Source organism: Chrysochloris asiatica, unplaced genomic scaffold (genome assembly GCF_000296735.1).
Source record: "Chrysochloris asiatica unplaced genomic scaffold, ChrAsi1.0 scaffold00095, whole genome shotgun sequence".
NCBI classification, from domain to species: domain Eukaryota; kingdom Metazoa; phylum Chordata; class Mammalia; order Afrosoricida; family Chrysochloridae; genus Chrysochloris; species Chrysochloris asiatica.
Window position 1 is genome coordinate 12,625,473 of NW_006408613.1, and position 18,417 is coordinate 12,643,889.

General features: G+C 40.4%; 1 protein-coding gene and 1 pseudogene across 1 annotated transcript in view; one reads left to right on the forward strand and one right to left on the reverse strand.

The window, feature by feature from the left end:
- Window positions 1-1,910: 1,910 nt before the first annotated feature.
- Window positions 1,911-18,417, forward strand: part of LOC102829467 (microcephalin-like) — a gene marked incomplete at its 3' end in the record, with an annotated part of 359,617 nt that continues 343,110 nt past the window's right edge. Inside the window, exons 1-2 of the mRNA XM_006866726.1 lie at window positions 1,911-1,950; window positions 11,260-11,351. Of these exons, the coding sequence (XP_006866788.1) occupies window positions 1,911-1,950; window positions 11,260-11,351 (132 nt within the window). The remainder of the gene's footprint in view (window positions 1,951-11,259; window positions 11,352-18,417) is intronic.
- Window positions 8,968-9,216, reverse strand: LOC102818409 (annotated as a pseudogene).

The window sequence follows — 18,417 nt, forward strand, 5'->3', positions numbered from 1 at the left end:
TAATACTCTTTATTTTTAAGAATAATTTAGGTTTAGAAAAACTGTACAGAAAATACAGAATTCCTATATAGTTCCACACCCCAACACACGTAATTTCTCTTACCTTGCATTTTTGTGGTATATTTGTTACACTTGATAAACCAGTATTGATACATAGTTTACATGAGAATTCACTCTGTGGATTTTGACAAGTGCACAATATCCACCATTACAGCATCATACAGAATAGTCTCACTGCCCTTAAAATTACCTGTGCTTCACCTATTCATGTCTCCTTTCCTTTGATCCCTTGGAAACCATTATTTTATTTTTTTATTGTCTCTATAGTTTTGCCTTTCCCAGAACTTCTTATTTGTTGTTGAGTGCCATCGGATCTCTTGCAAGCCTGTATAGGGGTTCTGAGGAGTGATTGGTGGATTTGAACTGCCGGTCTTGAGGTTAGCAGTCCAGTGCTTACTATAAAGCGCCGCACCAGGGGTCCAGAATGGAATACAGTTGTAGTCATATAGTATGTAGCTTTTCCAGATCGGTCTCGTTAACTCTTTAAGTATATTCTCCAGGAGGAAACAAAAATATGGGGTTGCAAGCACTGATGACACTTATAAACTTGGTTAATTCTGTTACAAGGAAGGCGTCAGTTCTTTAATCGGCTCTTTAACTGACGTGTTGTTTCAGAGAGATTAAATAGAAAACGTTCATAAATAGCCAAACAAAACCTTTCCATACACCAATTCCAGAGCAGACTCGCTTCCGCTTTCAGTTTCCTAGTGTGGAGGCGGAGCTTAGAACCCGCGGGGCTAGGCTTATCACTGGAGACCAATGGGACAGCTGGGGGAGTAGGTGGAGCTGCGTGTGGCGGTAGGTTTGAAGAAGCTGGAGAATTAAGATCAGGTGATGAGCCTGCTAGAGACTCTCACTAGCTTAGCGGAGTTGCGTTCGCTCCGGGTTTTGCGAGCGGCAGAACCTGTGGGACATCCTGCTGTGTGCTGGATTCCCGCTGGCGGAATCCAAGGTCCGGGACAGCGCAGCTGGGCAGGGGAACTCTCTGGGAAATCAAGGGTTCAGACTGGAGGACCCTAACGTAGGACTCTAATTACAACAGGCGCCTAGCATTTGTCTGAACCACGAGTTGGCCCTAAAAGTGGGAAGAATTGCTGGCCTTTCTTGACTCCTTTGCGTTGTTAAATTCGCTTGTGTTGGCAGGGAGTTTTATGGGCGAAAATGAACTAATTAGATTCCACACTAAAGCGTTACACCCCGGGTAAGGCAGACATTATGTTGCTGGAAAATTTAACCAAAATTACTCTTTGAAGTTTCTTCCAAAGCTGGAAATTTACTAATATCTTTCTACTTTTGATTTTCCTGATCCCTCGGTTGAACTTTGGAGCTAAAAAGCGTCCAACTAACTTCATGAAGAAACAAAAACCTCGAGATTTAATGGGGTAACTGTCCTTTTAGCGCCAAAGAAGGGAGAGGAAAATACTTATGCAGGGGATGCTAGTATGAATTTGGGTTTCAGGATAAGTACTCTTCTAAGCTTTCAAGTTTGTTCGGCTGCTAAACACAAGTTCAGAGGTTCAAACCCAGCCACCGCTCTATGGGAGGACGAGGAGGCTGTAAGATTTTCATTCTCAGAAACACTATATAGGATCACTATGAGTTGTAACTCAATGGCAGTGGGTTTGGTGTTGGGAAACTTCCAAGTAGACGTTCATATAGCTTGTTTTTATTCTTGTTTTTGCCTTTGGGCAACTTTGAAACCGTGGATAAAAGGATTACTCCGGAGCCCTGGAAGGAGGCGCAAGCGTCCGTTCTGCGCATGCTCAGTGGACACCGCTGCTCCTTTTGGATCTGTGAGCTGTGTGTGGTCAAGATCACCCAGCGGGGTGGGCTAACGCCCTGGTCCCCACATGGCGGCTCTGGGGACTTCAAGTGACTCCATTCTAAAAGGTAAGAAGGATTTCGCGCTTTCACTACCCCACGAATCACTCTAGGAGGGGTAAGGATAGTGCGGAACGAGCTTATTGTAGAGGGGTCGCACAGGAAGCTCTGTCTTGAGCGTTAGGACTAGCCCCAGGGCTTTGAGTTTATGGGGTCCCGGCCACGGATTGAGGTTTTGAGAAAGAACACCAGTGATTGCTGGTTAGAACTCTTGTTATGGAACTAGGGGGGAGCAGTTTCCTGTTCACCGCCTAGGGGTTACCAGAGCTCTTTTCCGTTAGCACGTGCGGTGTGTGAGATAAACCACGAGCGGACAGGCGCTGGGGGCTCACCTTAAGTTAAGGTGGGACCCGGCCTCTGCTTCCCCTCAGTAGGGACTGCTCCTTCCCGGAAGTTAGGTTCCCTGCCTAGTCAGAAACCCATTACATCTGGTTTCTAGGAGCAGGCTTGTCTTTTGCTTGGAAGTTGCCTGTCTCTTGTGTCTAGTTAGAAATAATTACCCATTTGTTTTGATCTTAACATACCTCTGGGAAATGAGTGATGTTGGAGAGCTTTGGAGAAAAGATGGATTCTTTATTATGGTTGAAGGTTGTTGTTGTTAGGTACCTTGATGTTAGGTACCAAGAGTGAAACACTGCTCAGTGCTTTACCAACCTCATAGTTACGTTTGACTCTATTATTACTGTTATACTGTCATTCCATCTTGTTGGGGGTCTCCCTCTTTTTTCGCTGACTCTCCAGATACTGGTTCCTCCTGACAACATGCCCAAAGAACGAGAGAGACAAGTCTTTCCACCCTGGCTTCGAAGGACTATTCATTCTGGCTGTACTTCTTCCAAGACAAATTAGCTTGTTCGACTGGCAGACAGTCCATGGTATTTTCAATATTCTTCTCCAATGTCATAATTCAAGGAGCTCTGGTAGCGTAGTGGTTACCAATCGGGCTGCGAACCGCAAGGTCAGCAGTTGGAAACTACCAGCTGCTCCGTGGGAGAAAATTGAGGCTTTCTGTTCCCCTAAAGATTTACAGCCTCGGAAACCCTGTTCAGGGTCGCTATGGGTGGGAACCGACTCCACGGCACTTAACAACAACAACATAGGGTTTTCAAGGAGTGGATGGTGGGTGGGTTTGCTGTTAGCAGTCAAGTGTTCGTGTTATTGTGCCACACGTGGCTTGAGTCATGCACCACCTTAGTTCTCACACTGACATCTTAGCTTTTTAACACTTTAAAATGGTCTTTTGCAGCAGATTTTCCTATTTTCTTGACTGCTGCTTCCATGAGTGATAATTGTGGATTCAAGCAAAATGAAGTTTTTGACAACTTCAATCCTTTCTCTGATGTTATTATTGGTCCATTGGTGAGGATTTTTGTTTTCTTTACATTGAGGTACCATCCATAGTGAAGACTGTAGTTTTTGATTTTCATCAGTATTTCAAGTCCTTTTTGATTCAGCAAGCAAGATTGTGTCATCTGCATATTGAAGGTTGTTAATGAATCTACCTCCAATCCTGATGCCACATTCTTCTTCCTATAATCCAGCTTCTTAACATTATTTGCTCTGCATTCAGATAGAATATGTATGGTGAAAGGATAGAACCCTGGCAAACACCTTTGTTGATTTTGAACTATTCAGTATTCCACTGTTCTGTTCTAAAGACTGCCACTTGATCTATATACTGGATCCGCATGAACACAATTAAGTGTTCTGAAATACCCATTCTTCTCAATGTTATCCATGGTTGCTTACAGTCTACACATTTGCATGCCTTTAAATACTCAGTAAAGTACGAGTAAACATCTTTCTGGTATTATCTGCTTTTAGCCATGATCCATTTGATATCAGCAATTATATCCTTAGATCCAAGTCCTCTTCTCAAACCAACTTGGATTTCTGGTAGCTCCCTGTTGATGTACTGCTGCAATAATGTTTAAATTAACTTCAGCAAATTTCACTTGCATGTGTAATTCATGGTATGTTTGGTGCTTTTTGCATTCTGTTAGGTCACCTGTTTTTGGAACGGGCACAAATATAGATCACTTCCAGTTGGTTGGCCAGATAACTGTCCTCCAAATTTCTTGACATTACTGAGTGAAGGCCTGCAGAACTGTTATCAATTTGTTGAGACATTTCAATTTGTATTCCATCAATTCCTGGATCCTTGTTTTTCATCAATGGCTTCAATGCAGCTTGAATTTATTCCTTTAATACCAACAGGTATTGATCATATGGTACCTCTTTAAATGATTGAGCATCACCCCATTCTTTGTGGCACAATGACTTTGTGTATTCCTTCAATCTTCTTTTGATGATTTCTGTATCATTCAGTATTTTTCCCATTGACTCCCTCAGTATTTCAATATGAGGCTTGAACTTTTTCTTAAATTGTTTCATGTTGAGTGTGTTCTGCCCTGTTGGTTTTCTAACTCTAGGTCTTTGCACATTTCATTACAATACTTTACTTTGTCTCTCCAACTGCCCTTTGAAATTTTCTGTTCAACTCTTTTATTTCCTTATTTCTTCTAGTTGCTTTAGCTTCTCTACAATCAAGAGCAAGTATCGCTTCTGACATCCATTTTAGTTTTTCTTGTTATTTATTTATTTATTTTTAATGACCTTTGCTTTCTATATGTATGATGTACTTGATGTCACAAATCTTCTGAGTTTTGGTCATTAGTGTCTAATTCATCAAAATTGTTCTTGAGATGGTCTCTAAATTCAGGTAGGATTTTTCATGTCATATTTTAGCTCTTATTGTTGTTTTTAAGTGCCATCGAGTCAGTTCTGACCCATAGTGACCCTATGTAGGGTTTCCAAGGAGTGACTGGTGAACTGTTGACCTTGCGGTTCAAACGCTTTGCAGTCTTGCACATTAACCCACAGTGCCACACTAGTAGTTGTTATTGTTAGGTGCTATAGAGTCGGCACTGACCCATAGCAACCTTATGCACAGCAGAACAAAACACTGCCTGATCCTGGGCCAACCTCACTACTGTTGCCACGCTTGAGTCCATCGATGTTGCCACTTGGCCAATCCATCTCGTTGGGAGTCTTCCTCTTTTTTTTCTGACCTTCCACCTTACCAAACATGATGTCCTCCTCCAGTGACTGGCCCCTCCTGACAATATGTCCGAAGTATGAGAGATGAAGTTTGGCCATCTTGGCCTCCAAGGAGCACTCTGGCAGCACTTCTTCCAAAACAGATCTATTGGTTCTTTTGACAGCCCATGGCACTTTGAATATTCTCCTCCAACACCATAACTCAAAAGCATCAATTATTGTATGGTCTTCCTTATTCACTGTCCAGCTTTCACATGCATATGAGGTTACTGAAAATACCATGGCTTGAGTGAGGTGCACCTTAGTCCTCAAGCTGACATCTTTGCACTTCAAAAAAGTCTTTTGCAGCAGATTTGCTTAATGCAATAGGTCCTTAGATTTCTCGTAGTTAGATTTCTTGACTGCTGCTTCCATTAGTGTTGATAGTTGATCCAAGAAGAATGAAGTCCTTGACAACTTCAATCTTTTTTTCCATTGATAAGAATTTTATTTGTCCAGTGGTGAGGATTTTTGTTTTCTTTACATTGAGATGTAATCCGTACCGAAGGCTGTGCCACACCAGTAGACTTGTTTTAATTTTCTTCAGCTTTAGCCTGAGCTTGCAGATGAGCAATTGATGGTCTGTTCCACAGTTGGCCTTTGTTTGAACTGATGATATTGACCTTTTCCATTGTTTAGTCCACCAGATGTAGTCAGTTTGATTCCTGTGTATTCCATCTGTAGAGGTCCATGTATATAGTCGCCTTTTGTGTTGTTGAAAAAGGGCGTTTGCAATGAATAAGTCATTTGCCTTGCAGAATGTATCATGTGATCTCCAGCATCCTTTCTGTCACCAGGGCAATATTTTTCCAATTACTGTCTAGTCACCAGTAATTATTAATGCATCTTGATTGCATATATGATACATATCAGCATGAAGAAGTTGTTGTTGTTGTTGGTATGTTACTGGAGTTGGTTCCAACTCATAGTGACCCTGTATAGGGTTTCTGAGGCTATAAATCTTTACGGGAGCAGAAAGAAAGTCTCATCTTTCTCCCGTGGAACTGCTGGTAGTTTTGAACTAGCTGACCTTGAGTTTAGCAGCCCGACTTGTAACCACTATGCTACTAGAGCTCCTTTGGGAAGTTGGTAAAGGTCTTCAATTTAATCATTACTGGCCTTAGTGATTGGTGGGTAAATTTGAATAATAGTGGTTAAGTGGTCTTCTTTGTAGGACAATGAATAATATCGTATCACAGACAACATTGTATTTCTACATAGATCTTGAAATGTTCTTTTTTAAGGATGAATGGAATACCATTCCTCTTCAGTTTGTCAAACCCAGCAATGTGAATCATATGATTTTCCTGTTCACTAAGGCCAGTACCAGTCCATTTGAGCTCACTGATGCTAAGAATATCACTATTTATACATTCCATTTAATTTTTGATGACTTCCAGTTTTCCTAGATTCATACTTTGTACCTTCTATGTTCAGATCACTAATGGATGTTTGCAGATATTTCTTCCCTATTTTGGGTTGTGCCTCATCAGTAAAAGAAAGTCTTGGATATTTTGCTCCATTCATGTCATTGAGGTCAACTAACTATACTTTGAGGAGACAACTCTTCTCCAGTAATATTTTGAGTGCTTTCCAACTGCAGAGGTTCATCTTTCAGCACTATATCAGATATTGTTCAGCTGCTTTTCATGTTTTCAGTGACTGACCATTCAGAGGACTCTTGGTATAGCACTTTAGGATCAGCACTGGACTGAAAACCACAAGGTCAGCGGTTCAAACCCACCAGCTGTTACTTGAAAATACCCTGTATGTAGGGTCAGTTTCAGTCAGAATTGACTCCACAGCACTTAACCACAACAGCCATTTAGAAGTGGTCTGCGTCTCCTTCCTAGTCTGTCTGTCAGTCTGGAAACTCCACTGAAACCTGTCCTCCATGGGCGACCCTTCTGGCATTTAAATACTGGTGACAGAGCTTCCAGCATCATAGCAACACCCACCACCACATTATCACAAAGTGACAGAGGAGGGGTTGGTTGAAGAAGGTGGCAGGATCCTTTTATCTTTGAATGACTAGGTAAATTTAGGGGCCTAGTGGTCACGGATCAGGCTGCTAATCTCACGGTCAGCAGTTCGAAATTACCAGCTGTTCTGCCAGACAAAGATGAGGCTTTCTGCTTCCATAAAAATTTACAGCCTTGGGAACCCAACTCCACAGCACGTAACAACAACAATAGGTTAATAGTGTAATTCAAAACAGAAGGGCTTTTTTTGAGTGTGTGTGTGTGTTGTGAAACTTTTTATTGTAAATTGAGCAAAGGTTTACAGAGCAGATCATCAATTTTACATTCATCAAACCATATACTTTGTTTCAGGTCAGTGATTGCAATCCCCTCCATTAAATACAATTATCCCACTTCCTTGTGGTTCTTAATTCCTTTCCACTCTCCTTCCCATCCCTTTTGAATTTTGTCCTTAGGTAAATGTCACCCTTTTCATCTTGAGTGTTTGACCATTCCCTGGTGAGCATACCTCACTAGCAGTGGTGTCCCTGCTGGGAACTTAATCCACTGCTCAGTTGAAAATTGCATCCCCAGGGTGAGTTTTGTTTCAGACTTGAAAGGATATCTAAAAGACATATTTGGGCTCCTTCAGTCTTTTACAGACCAGTAAGCTTATTTTTTAAAAAAACTAATTTTGAGATTTGTTCTACATTGTCTACCCTTCTATCCTTTTCAGAGCAGTTGGTAGTGGTTTTCTGCCACCATTTAGTTTTTCTGGTCTCAGAGTCTTGGAGACTGATGCTCTTGTTCAAAACATAAATATTGACTCTTCTTCTTATGCATGTGTTTACCGTTGTAATAACAGCAAAGGCTGTAGGCAGTACCTGAATTATGGAACTAAGTGTTGTAAAGTTGATTTTGTAGGTAAGATGAACAGGTATATATTTATATGTTCTTATTTAGTTCCTTTATTCTAGACAAGGCTCCAGTGCAGCAAGTGAAGAGGACTGTGAAGAATTTGTTGAAAGTAGGGCTTCAGGAACCCTGATGGAGCAGTGATTAAAGGGGTCTGGGCCATTCAAAAGGTCCACCATTCTAAACCATCAGTCACTCTACTGGAGAAAGATTTACAGCCTTGGAAACCCTCTGGGGAAGTTCTATTCAGCCCAGGGAAGTTTGCATAACATTAAATGACAAGTAGGAGTTGCTAACAAGTCAGACATTTGTAACTCAGGCACTTACCTACCCTTTGACTGAGTGATTATCATTTATCCTGCTAACCTCTTAATTTAGATTGTTTTACTTTTAGCTCAACTTGGATTTTACACATAGGAGAACTAAGGCAAGAGAGTTCAGGCACTTTCCCAGTGTCACATAACTAGTAAACCCAGTCGGGATTTGAGCATCTGGGCCTTTTGTTCATCGGTACCTTATACTGTTTCCCCAGTCTCTGGTTACATTACTGATGCTGATGGAAGGGCTACAGAGGTGCTCAGTAGTGAACAGTGTTTTAAAGTTTGAAGTTTAAGCCTCATAGCCAAAAGAGAAAAAAGAGCAAAGGTTTAATATAAATTACACAAATACTGTTGTTAAGTGCTGTCCAGTTGGTTGTGAGTCATAGAGACCCTAGATAGGGTTTCTGAGGAACAGCTGGTGGGTTTGACTTGCTGATCCTATAGCAGTGCCACCCCAGGACTCCAATTAACTTTGCATAATTCAAGTGGTTTTATGAGATTAACCTAGATAGTATTAATTTACGAGGGGACTTCAAAAAGTTCCTGAAAAAAATTCCATTATCTTTTTTTTTCTTTATTTACAATTCAGTAAGTTTACACGTGTATCAGTGAAAAACTACCAAGGACTGTGAAAACAGGGCGAATTGTATTAACAAAGGAGCCAAAATGTAGAAAACACATTTTCATAAAAAAAAATATCCAGTTAATTAAAGTGTTGCTGTCTGGAGTCTTCACATCCTCCTCTTCTGTGTACTTATGAATACAACACATTGTTTCCTCAGACAAATGCATCCCCGGAGTTTATTCTTCAGTTGCCCATTTACATATTCTTCTGTCTGCTCCAGGGCTGTATTATTCATGTAGCCATCTAGGCAAGCTAGGACTCCTTGATAATCCATTCCTGAATGTAATTTTACCACAACTGGCCCTCCTATGAACTGTTTTAGAAAGTTACTGGGGATTTGTTTCTGCAGACTCATTTTAACAATCCTATCTGGTGGGAACCAGAGGTGCAGCTCTAGTATGGCCTTGCAGATGGTTGCAATTTACACTGAAAAAAAAAAATCCAGTATCTTTTATTTCATTTTTCCACAAGCTTTTTGAAGTCTTCTAAGGAGCTCTGGTAGCGTAGTGGTTATGAATCGGGCTGCTAATCTCACTGTCAGCAGTTCGAAACTACCAGCTGTTCCCCGGGAGAAAGATGAGGCTTTCTGCATCCGTAAAGATTTGTTGTTGTTGTTAAGTGCTGTTCAGTCCGTTCTGACCCATAGTGACCCTGTAGAAGGTTTCCAAGGAGCGACTGGTGAACTTGAACCACCAACCTTGTAGTTCAAATGGCTTTGCAGTCTGGCGCATTAACCCACAGCGCCACACCAGGACTCCAGTAAAGATTTACAGCCTTGGAAACCCTGTACAGGGTCGCTATGAGTCTGAACTGACTCCACGGCACATAACAACAACAACAACAAAGATCCTTAGGAAAACTGACTTTTGGTAATTTTTCTAATGTTAGTGTTTTGTTAAGTCAACTTGTATTTCCTTTTAGTTCACTCCCAATTATTTACAATGACACACTTGGCAAAATAATTTTAAACCATCAGATTTTGAAGAAAGAAAGAAAGAAAAGATATTGTCTTAACTGTTGTTGTGCTTAAGTGCCATTGAGTTGGTTCCCACTAATACAGATCTTGTATAGGATTTCCAAGGAGAAACTGGTGAGTTTGAACTGTCCACCTTGCGGGCCAGTACTTATCCTATTTTGCCATATCTAGAGCTGCTGTAATAAAAATACTACTACATAAGTACATGTGAGTAGCTTTAACAGACAGAAGTCAATTTTATCAGTTTGTTTTTGTTTAGTGCTGTCAAGTTGATTCCAAGTCATAGCAACCTTGTCTAGGGTTTCCAATGAGCTTTGCTATTCAAACTGGACATAGCAGTCAAGTGCCACACTAGGACTCCTGTCACAGGGTAGGAGACTAAGTCCAGATTCAGGGGACCAGCTCTAAGGAAGACACACTTTCTCTGTTGGCTCTGGAGGAAAATCCTTGTCTCGTCTCAAGTTCTGGGCAATGACTTGGTTCCTTGGAGATCCGTCATGTGATGTGGTGTCTCTTTTGCCCTATCACTACTTTCTGAAAGTGCTGCTTTATATGTCAAAAGAGATTGATACTAATACTATCTCATTAACATAACAAAGAAAACCGATTCCCAAATGGAATTACAACCACAAGTATTGTTAAGTGTTCTGTGGCCAGTTCCTACCCCTAGGGACACTATATGGAGTTTCCAAAGCTGTAAATATTTAGCCTCCTCTTTCTCCCAGGGATTGGATGGTGGATTTAAATTGCCGACCTTTTGCCAGTGCTCATCCTACAGTGCCATCAGTGCCTTCAGCTACAATATTCGGAGTGGTATTTACAACACATATTTTTTGACATTGCAAATCAATCCATAACAGAAGTCCATCAGAAGCACACTGAAGTCTGCATGGTCAGTGTGCTTCTGATGGACTTAAAAATTTAAAAATAATTTAAAAATAATTTAAAAATTTAAGAACCATAATGGTGTTGGTGGTGGCTATGTGCTGTACAGTCAGTTAAGACTCATAGTGACCCTGTACAGGGTTTCTGCGGCTGTGAATCTTTCTGTTCCACAGGAAATATATCATGAGAAAGCCTCAGCTTTCTACTGTGGAATAGCTGGTAGTTTCGAACTGCTGAGGTTAGCAGCCTGATTCATAACCACTATGCAGCCAAATGGCATCGATGGATATTTAGAGTTGAGTAAGCTTTTCCATAAGGTCGGTGGTTCAAACTCACCAGCTGCTCCTTGTAAACCCTATACAGGGTTGCTGTGAGTGGGAACTGACTCGACAGAACTTAACAATAACAGTAACAAAAAAACCTTTAATGGAGGTAATTGAAAATTTACTTTAAAATATAAATAGAAAAAGAATCTTTGGGTGAAGGATGCTGGAAATGCAAATATATATTTTATGTTAACATTTTGTTTGTTTTCAGATGTAGTAGCTTATGTCGAAGTGTGGTCATCCAATGGAACAGAAAATTATTCAAAGACATTTACGAGCCAACTTGTGGATATGGGGGCAAAGGTAGGAAACTTATTTTGTCTTTGATAAAATATGATAATTCTTAGATGTATAATTAGGTATCTTTTCATTTTCATATTTTGTGAACTACTTATTACTTGAAACATGAAGGACAAAGAAGACAATGAGTATGTGTTGGAAGATAAAAATAAAAGAATGGAGACATAAGAAATTAGACCAATAGGACTAGTCTTGTAGGTGATGTAAAAGGAGACTATAGTATGAAAGGCTGCATTGTGACTTGGTTACATGGTTACGTGGTGCTGTTAATCACAAGGAAAAGGAACACATGTTTAAAGAAAAGTTTGTAAATTTGGAAATATTTGACAACAGTTCTTATAACTATGAACACAATGCATTTATTTATTTGTGTTTTTGGATTAGGAAGAAGAAGGATGAATATTGAAAGGGACAAAATTAAGATGAGTGAGAAGATAATTCAAGGAAGGTTGTTGCTTTTAGATACCATTAATTCAGTCTGACTCTAATAATCCTATGTATAGCAGGACAAACAGTCTCTCTCCTGCACTATCCTCACAATTGTTGCAGCTACTGTGTAGGCAGCTCTTCTCTAGTTTTTTTTTTTTTTTTTTCTAAGTTTTAAGTTATTATGAATTGAGTGAAAGTTTACAGGGCAGATCATCAGTTTTACATTCAACAAATCATATACTTTGTTTCGTTACAATGATTATAATCCCCTTCCATGTACCATCAGTTAACAGTGTTTGTCTCTATTCATTTTAGCTTTTTTTTTAAACACTCAGGCATATATAATAATTTATACCACCGAAGGGCACATTCTGCAAGCCTGCCTCCTTGGCCACCAGCTCTCAGTCCCTCTCTTTCCATGAATCTGGAGTCCTCAGTTGCTCCCTCTCTCCATGTCCCCATCTCTGCCTCCATCTCTGGAGTCACTGCTTCTCTATATAAGGTCCTGCTTTCCGCTTGTGCTCTTCTCCCTTGATGGTTCTAGGGTCCTCTGTTTCTGGACTATAAGATTAACTACTCCTCCGTTTTTGCTACAAAACATCTACAATTGTGACAGTCGCAATTTGTCATAATAAAAATTACTCACTATTGTATCATAAGAATCTTATTCCCATCTCTTTTTACCAGACCCATCTAGACAAGATGAAAACTATTCAATGGGGACTCTATCTTTCCCCACATAGCCTTTTTTTTTTTTAATGTTTTATTGTGAATTATGTGATAGTTTACATGGGAGAACGTTAGTTTTACATTCATCCTATCATATATCGTTTCATTGCCATGGTTATAATCCCCTCCATGCACGATCAACCAACCAAAGGAATATACCCTACAAGCCTGGCCCCTGGTCATCAGCACACAGTCCCTCTCCCTCTCTGGGTCTAAAGTCACCAGCTGTTTCATTTCTCCACGTCATTGTTTCTGCTTCCATCTTTGGCATCACTGCTTCTCTGGGTAAGGTCCCGCTCTCCACTCTTCTTCCTTGATGGTCCTAGGGACCTCTGCTCTTAGACTGTAAAGTTAGTCACTCCCTTCCTTGCTACAAAACGAAGAGACCTATCTGCGTTTCCTTTCATCAACCCAACTACCCACACACTCTTAAACTAAACTCCCTCTTGAAATCTTGTAAACCAGTCATTTCGTGCCTTTCTCGCCCCCTCATTTTAGTAGCCAGTGGCTAAGTTGTCCGTCCATATCTCTACCCTATACTCCAGTTGTATTTTGAGTGCCCTCCAAACCTTAGGACTTCTGGTGTGGTGCTGTGCATCATCACTGGACTGCAAATCACAAGGTCAGCTGTTCAAACCCACCAGCTCTTCCTAAAAAACCCTATACCCTATGAGTCGGTACCAACTTGATTGCACTTAACAACAACCAACCTTAGGGGCTCATCTTCGGCACAGTATCAGTGTTCCACTGCTATTTATATGACTTTCACTGACAAAGTTTTTAGAAGTAGATAATGAGGTCCTTCTTCCTAGTCTGGAAACTTTGCTGAAATCTGTCCACCATGATTGTTCCTGCTAGTATTTGAGTTGGTGGCATACTTTCCAGGATCACAGCAACATGCAAGCTGGGACTAGTATGACAAACTTGGCAGAAGAGTGAGAGAAAGACCTGGGATGAGGCTGGAGGCACCAGGCATAAAATTTAAGGAGGCACTCATTCCCAGGCTAAGAGTAAATGCCTCCTTAAATTTTTTATGTTAGCGACATTGACTGCCCTAATGAAGGGATCAAAGACAGAGTAGACTCAAGTGGAGAGAAATCAGAGTATTCTCGTACTTGTGATTCACTTTGGATGAAGCAGATTCCTTTATTTCTGATATGTTGAAATAGGAAACCTGAAGGACTTTCCATTTTATGGTGTGGTGCTGTAGGATAAGCATTGGATCGCAAGGTTGGTTTGAACTGTGAGGTCAGCAGTTCAAACTCACCAGCCGCTCTTTGGAAACCTTATAGAGGGTTGCTGTGATTTCAAAGCAACTCCATGATGAGCACTTAACAATACAACAATACACTTAGGAAGAGTCATGGTGTGGTGCTGTAGGCTAAGCACTGGGTTGCTAACTGCAAGATTGGCAGTTGAAAACCACCAGCCTCTCCTTGGAAACCCTATACATGGTTGCTTTGAGTCAGAACTGACTCAGTGGCATTTAGCAACACATGTGCTTAGGGTGTTGTTGTGGTTCTATGCAATGGCGTCAGCCCCCATTCATGGCAGTCACGCGTGTTACAGAGTAGAACTGCTCTGTTGGATTTTCTTGGCTATGATCTATACAGAAGTAATTTCTGAGGTCTTCGACAGAAGTGCTGTTGTTAATGCTCTTTAATCAGTTCTGACTTCTAGGGTTTCTGAGGAGTGGCTGGTGAATTTGAACTGCTGGCCTTGTGATTTAAACCGATCTTGTGGTCTAGGTCTAGCTCATTATCATGCAGTGCTGGATGGGCTCAAATAACCAAGCTTTTGCTTATCAGTTTCTTAAACTGCTTGCACCACCCAGGCTTCTTTATGCCTGGAATGCTGTTGCTAAATACTTTCAGGCCTGCTTGAGTCACAGTGACCCATATACAACAAAATAAAAAACACTGCAGAGTAGAACTGCACCATGACCTTTTCCAGGGAAGTAGATTGCCAGACCTGTCTTCCAAGGCGACTGTGGGTGCATTAGAACTACCAGTCTTATGAACAGTAGCCATGTGGTTCACTGGTTGTGCCACCCAGGGACTCTCCTTACTTGAGATAAAGAGCCATTATTTTGGCTGAGAAAAAAGCCATTGAACTTGTGAGTTGCAAAAATAGCTTTTGTGGGTAGTTTTAAGATTTTAGAAGCTCTGGTGGTGTAGTGGTTATGAATTGGGCTGCTAATCTCATGGTCAGCAGTTCGAAACTACCGGCTGTTCCTGGAGAATGATGAGGCTTTCTGTTCCCATAAAGATTTATAGCCTCGGAAACCCTGTACAGGATCACTATGAGTCGGAACCGACTCCACGCACTAACATGTTAACATCTTAACCTACTTGCTTTATCTTCATTTTTCTAAATAATGTATTTATATGTGTTTTTGTTGTATTGTTAAGTGCCATTGAGTCAATTCTGACTAATGGTGGCCATGGGTAGAGTTTCCAAGGCTTTAAATCTTTGTGGGAACAGAAAGCCTCATCTTTCTCCCAATAAGAATGGCTAGTGGGCTGAACCACAGACATCATGTTTATCCTATGGAGCTCTTGTGCTCCCTATATGTGTGAGTCTCCATTTTTTTTTCTTAACTGATTGAAAGTTATTCAAAATACTGTAGCATGGAGCTCTGGTGGCATAGTAGGTTATGTGTTGAGCTGCTAACAGCAAGATCAGCTATTCGAATTCTCTAGCTGCTCCATGGGAAATAAAGATTTATAGCTTCAGAGACCCTATACAGGATTGCTCTACACTGTACATCAAGCTGGTTGAGATGTGGTGTGATAAGGACCAGGCTGCTAATGGTGAGGTCAGTGGTTGAAACCCACCATCGCTCCTCAGAAACCCTGTACAGCGCTGCTGCTCTGAGTTGGAATAGACTTGCTGATACTTCACAGCTTTCAAATTTCAAACCCACCAGCTGCTCCACAGGAGAAAGATGAGGCAGTTTGTTTCCTTAACGATTTACAGCTTTGGAAACTGTAGAGGGTGGCTGTGAGTGGGTTTGGTCTCTTTCTATTGTTATCTCATTGTGGTTTAAGTTTGCATTTTGCTGGTACCTTTCATATGTTAATTTTTAAGTTTTTTTTCAAAGGCTCTAGCTCAGTTTCTGTTGTTTTTCTCTTTTTGGTCAGAGTTCTTTATATTGTTAAGTCTTAAGTTGCAATTTTTTTTTTCACTCTGTAACTTGTCTTTTTAGCTACTTAATAGTGTATTTTAATGATAATTTTAATACATTTTCACTTATATTGAACATTTTTTGTTCTTAAGAAATCTGCTTCATGAACTTTATGAAGATCTTCTAGGATGCCTTTTGGAGCCTTTTATCATTTTGTCTTTCATTATTTAGATTTACTGTCTACCTGGAATTAATTTACTATATAATCGATTTACCTGGAATTGATTTTTGTATATACCATGAAGTAGTTTCATATTTTATATGAATATTCACTTGTCTCAATACCAGTAATTGAAAAGACTTACTTTACCCAAGTCCTGCCATACTATCTTTGTCATAAATCAGATATCCATATGTTTCCTTATGTTTGGGACCCTCATTCTGTTTCATTAGTTTATCATTCTATCCGTATAACAATGCCATTGTATCTTAATTGTTACTAGTTGCTATGTAACTCCAGGTGATCTTATGCATAACATCACCTGTCTTGTGTCATCTTCATGATCATTGGCAAGTCTGAGTCTGTTATTTTGACTGTTGTGTTTGTCCATATTTTTGAGGGTTTCCCCTATTTTTATGGCCCCTCTACTTTAGCAACAGTCTTAGTTAACTAGTTCTGCTATAGCAGAAATACCACAAGTAGTGGGCTTTGCTGCTGCTGCATGTTGTCAAGTCGGTTCCAACTCAGTAATCCTGTAAATCTTTACAGAAGTAGAAAGCCTTATCTTTCTCCTGCAGAGCATCTGGTGGATTAGAACTGCTTTCCTTATGGTTAGTAGTCTAATGTGTATCCACTATACTATCAGGGCTCCTTCAACAAATAGAAAATGATTATCTCACAGTTTAGGTGCTAAGAAGCCAGAATTCACTGTGCTAACTCTAGGGAAAGGCTTTCTCTTTCTGTTGGCTCCCAGTTTAGCTGGGACATATTTGTCTCCATTTGATATTTGTAAGTGCAATTTCCTGTGTCTAGGCATCTGTCTTCCTCTACATCTAGGAGGTTCTAACACAGAGATCTGGGCCCAAAGGACAAACTCTGTGCCCTTCTCAATTTAATCTCTAGTTATCTTTCTCTTTTTCTCTCTCCTAAATTAAAAGGTGTTGCAGGCCACACCCCAGGGAAACTCCTTTTAAATCAGATAAGGACTTTGATAGACTAAAGGGTGTTGTATCCTTTTACAATTGATAAACTTACCAGATCACAAAAGGTGTCTCATTGTATGACTGCCACATGATGTCAGTATATAGCTACCTAATCACTGAGAATCATGATCCAACCAAGTTGACATATTTTGGGGAGACACTCAATTTTTTGCAAGACACATACTTTTGGGAAACATATAAATCCATGACAAGAAACAATGGCTTGCCCTAATAACATGCCCAAAGAAACCAATCCAAAGTCTTGCCATTCTTGTTTCTAAGGAGCATTCTGGTTTTCACTGACAACCTCAATTTCTTCATTTATTCTGATGTAGTTTATTGGTCCCATTTTGAGAATTTTCTCTTTTTCATGTAATCCATGCTGAAGGCTGTTTGTAGTTTTTTACTTTAATTAGTTCAAGTTATATTCCTTTTTGTCAGGCATGCTGATATCATTGGCAAATTACAGGCTATGAGCATTCCAATCCTGATGCCGTCTTGTTTTTCATATAGTCCAGCTTTTCAGAACTATTCGACATACAGATTATATAAATATGAAAGAATATATCTCTGTCCAACACCTTTTCAATTCTTTTGAATATTATTTGAATATCGAATTTATGTCCAGCAAACTTGTTAAATTCATTTTCAAATCTAATAGTTTATTTGTATATTGTTGTTGTCAAGTGTTGTTGAGTCAGTTCCAAGTCACAGCGACCCTTTATGGGCTTTCCAAGGAGTGGCTGGTGAGCTTGAACTGTCAACCTTGTGGTTCAAACTGACCTTGCAGTCTGATGCATTAATCCACAGCACCACACCAGGACTCCTCTTATTTGTATATTGGGGATTTTTTTATAGATACACAATTGAATCATGTGCATAAAAATAGTTTTATTTCTTTTCCCCCCACTAATCTTAGCACCTTTTAGCTGATAAACTGTCATAGCTAGGGCCAGTGTTGAATAAAATGGAGAGTGTTGTTGTTGTTAGGTGCTATAGAGTGGGTACCGATTCATAGCTACCCTATGCAAAACAGAACAAAACACTGCCCGGTCCTAGGCTAACCTCACCATTGTTGCCATGCTTGAGCCTATTGATGCTGCCATTTGGCCAATCCATCTCGCTGGGGGTCTTCCTCTTTTTCTCTGACCCTCCACCTTACCAAACATGATATCCCTTTCCAGTGACTGGTCTCTCCTGACACTATGTACAAAGTATGAGAGATGAAGTCTGGCCATGCTGGCCTCCAAGGAGTACTCTGGCTGCACTTCTTCCAAGACAGATCTGTTTGTTCTTTTGGCAGCCCATGGTACTTTCAATATTCTCCTCCAAACCATAACTCAAATGCATCAGTTCTTCTACAGTCTTCCTTATGCACTGTCCAACTGTTGCATGCATATGAGGTTATTGAAAATACCATGGCTTGGGTCAGGTGCACCTTAGTCCGCAAGCTGCCATCTTTGCTCTTCAATACTTTAAAAAGGTCTTGTGCAGCAGATTTGCCTAATGCAATATACATCTTTTGATTTCTTGACTGCTGCTTCCATTGAGTGTTGATGGTTGATCCAAGAAAAATGAAGT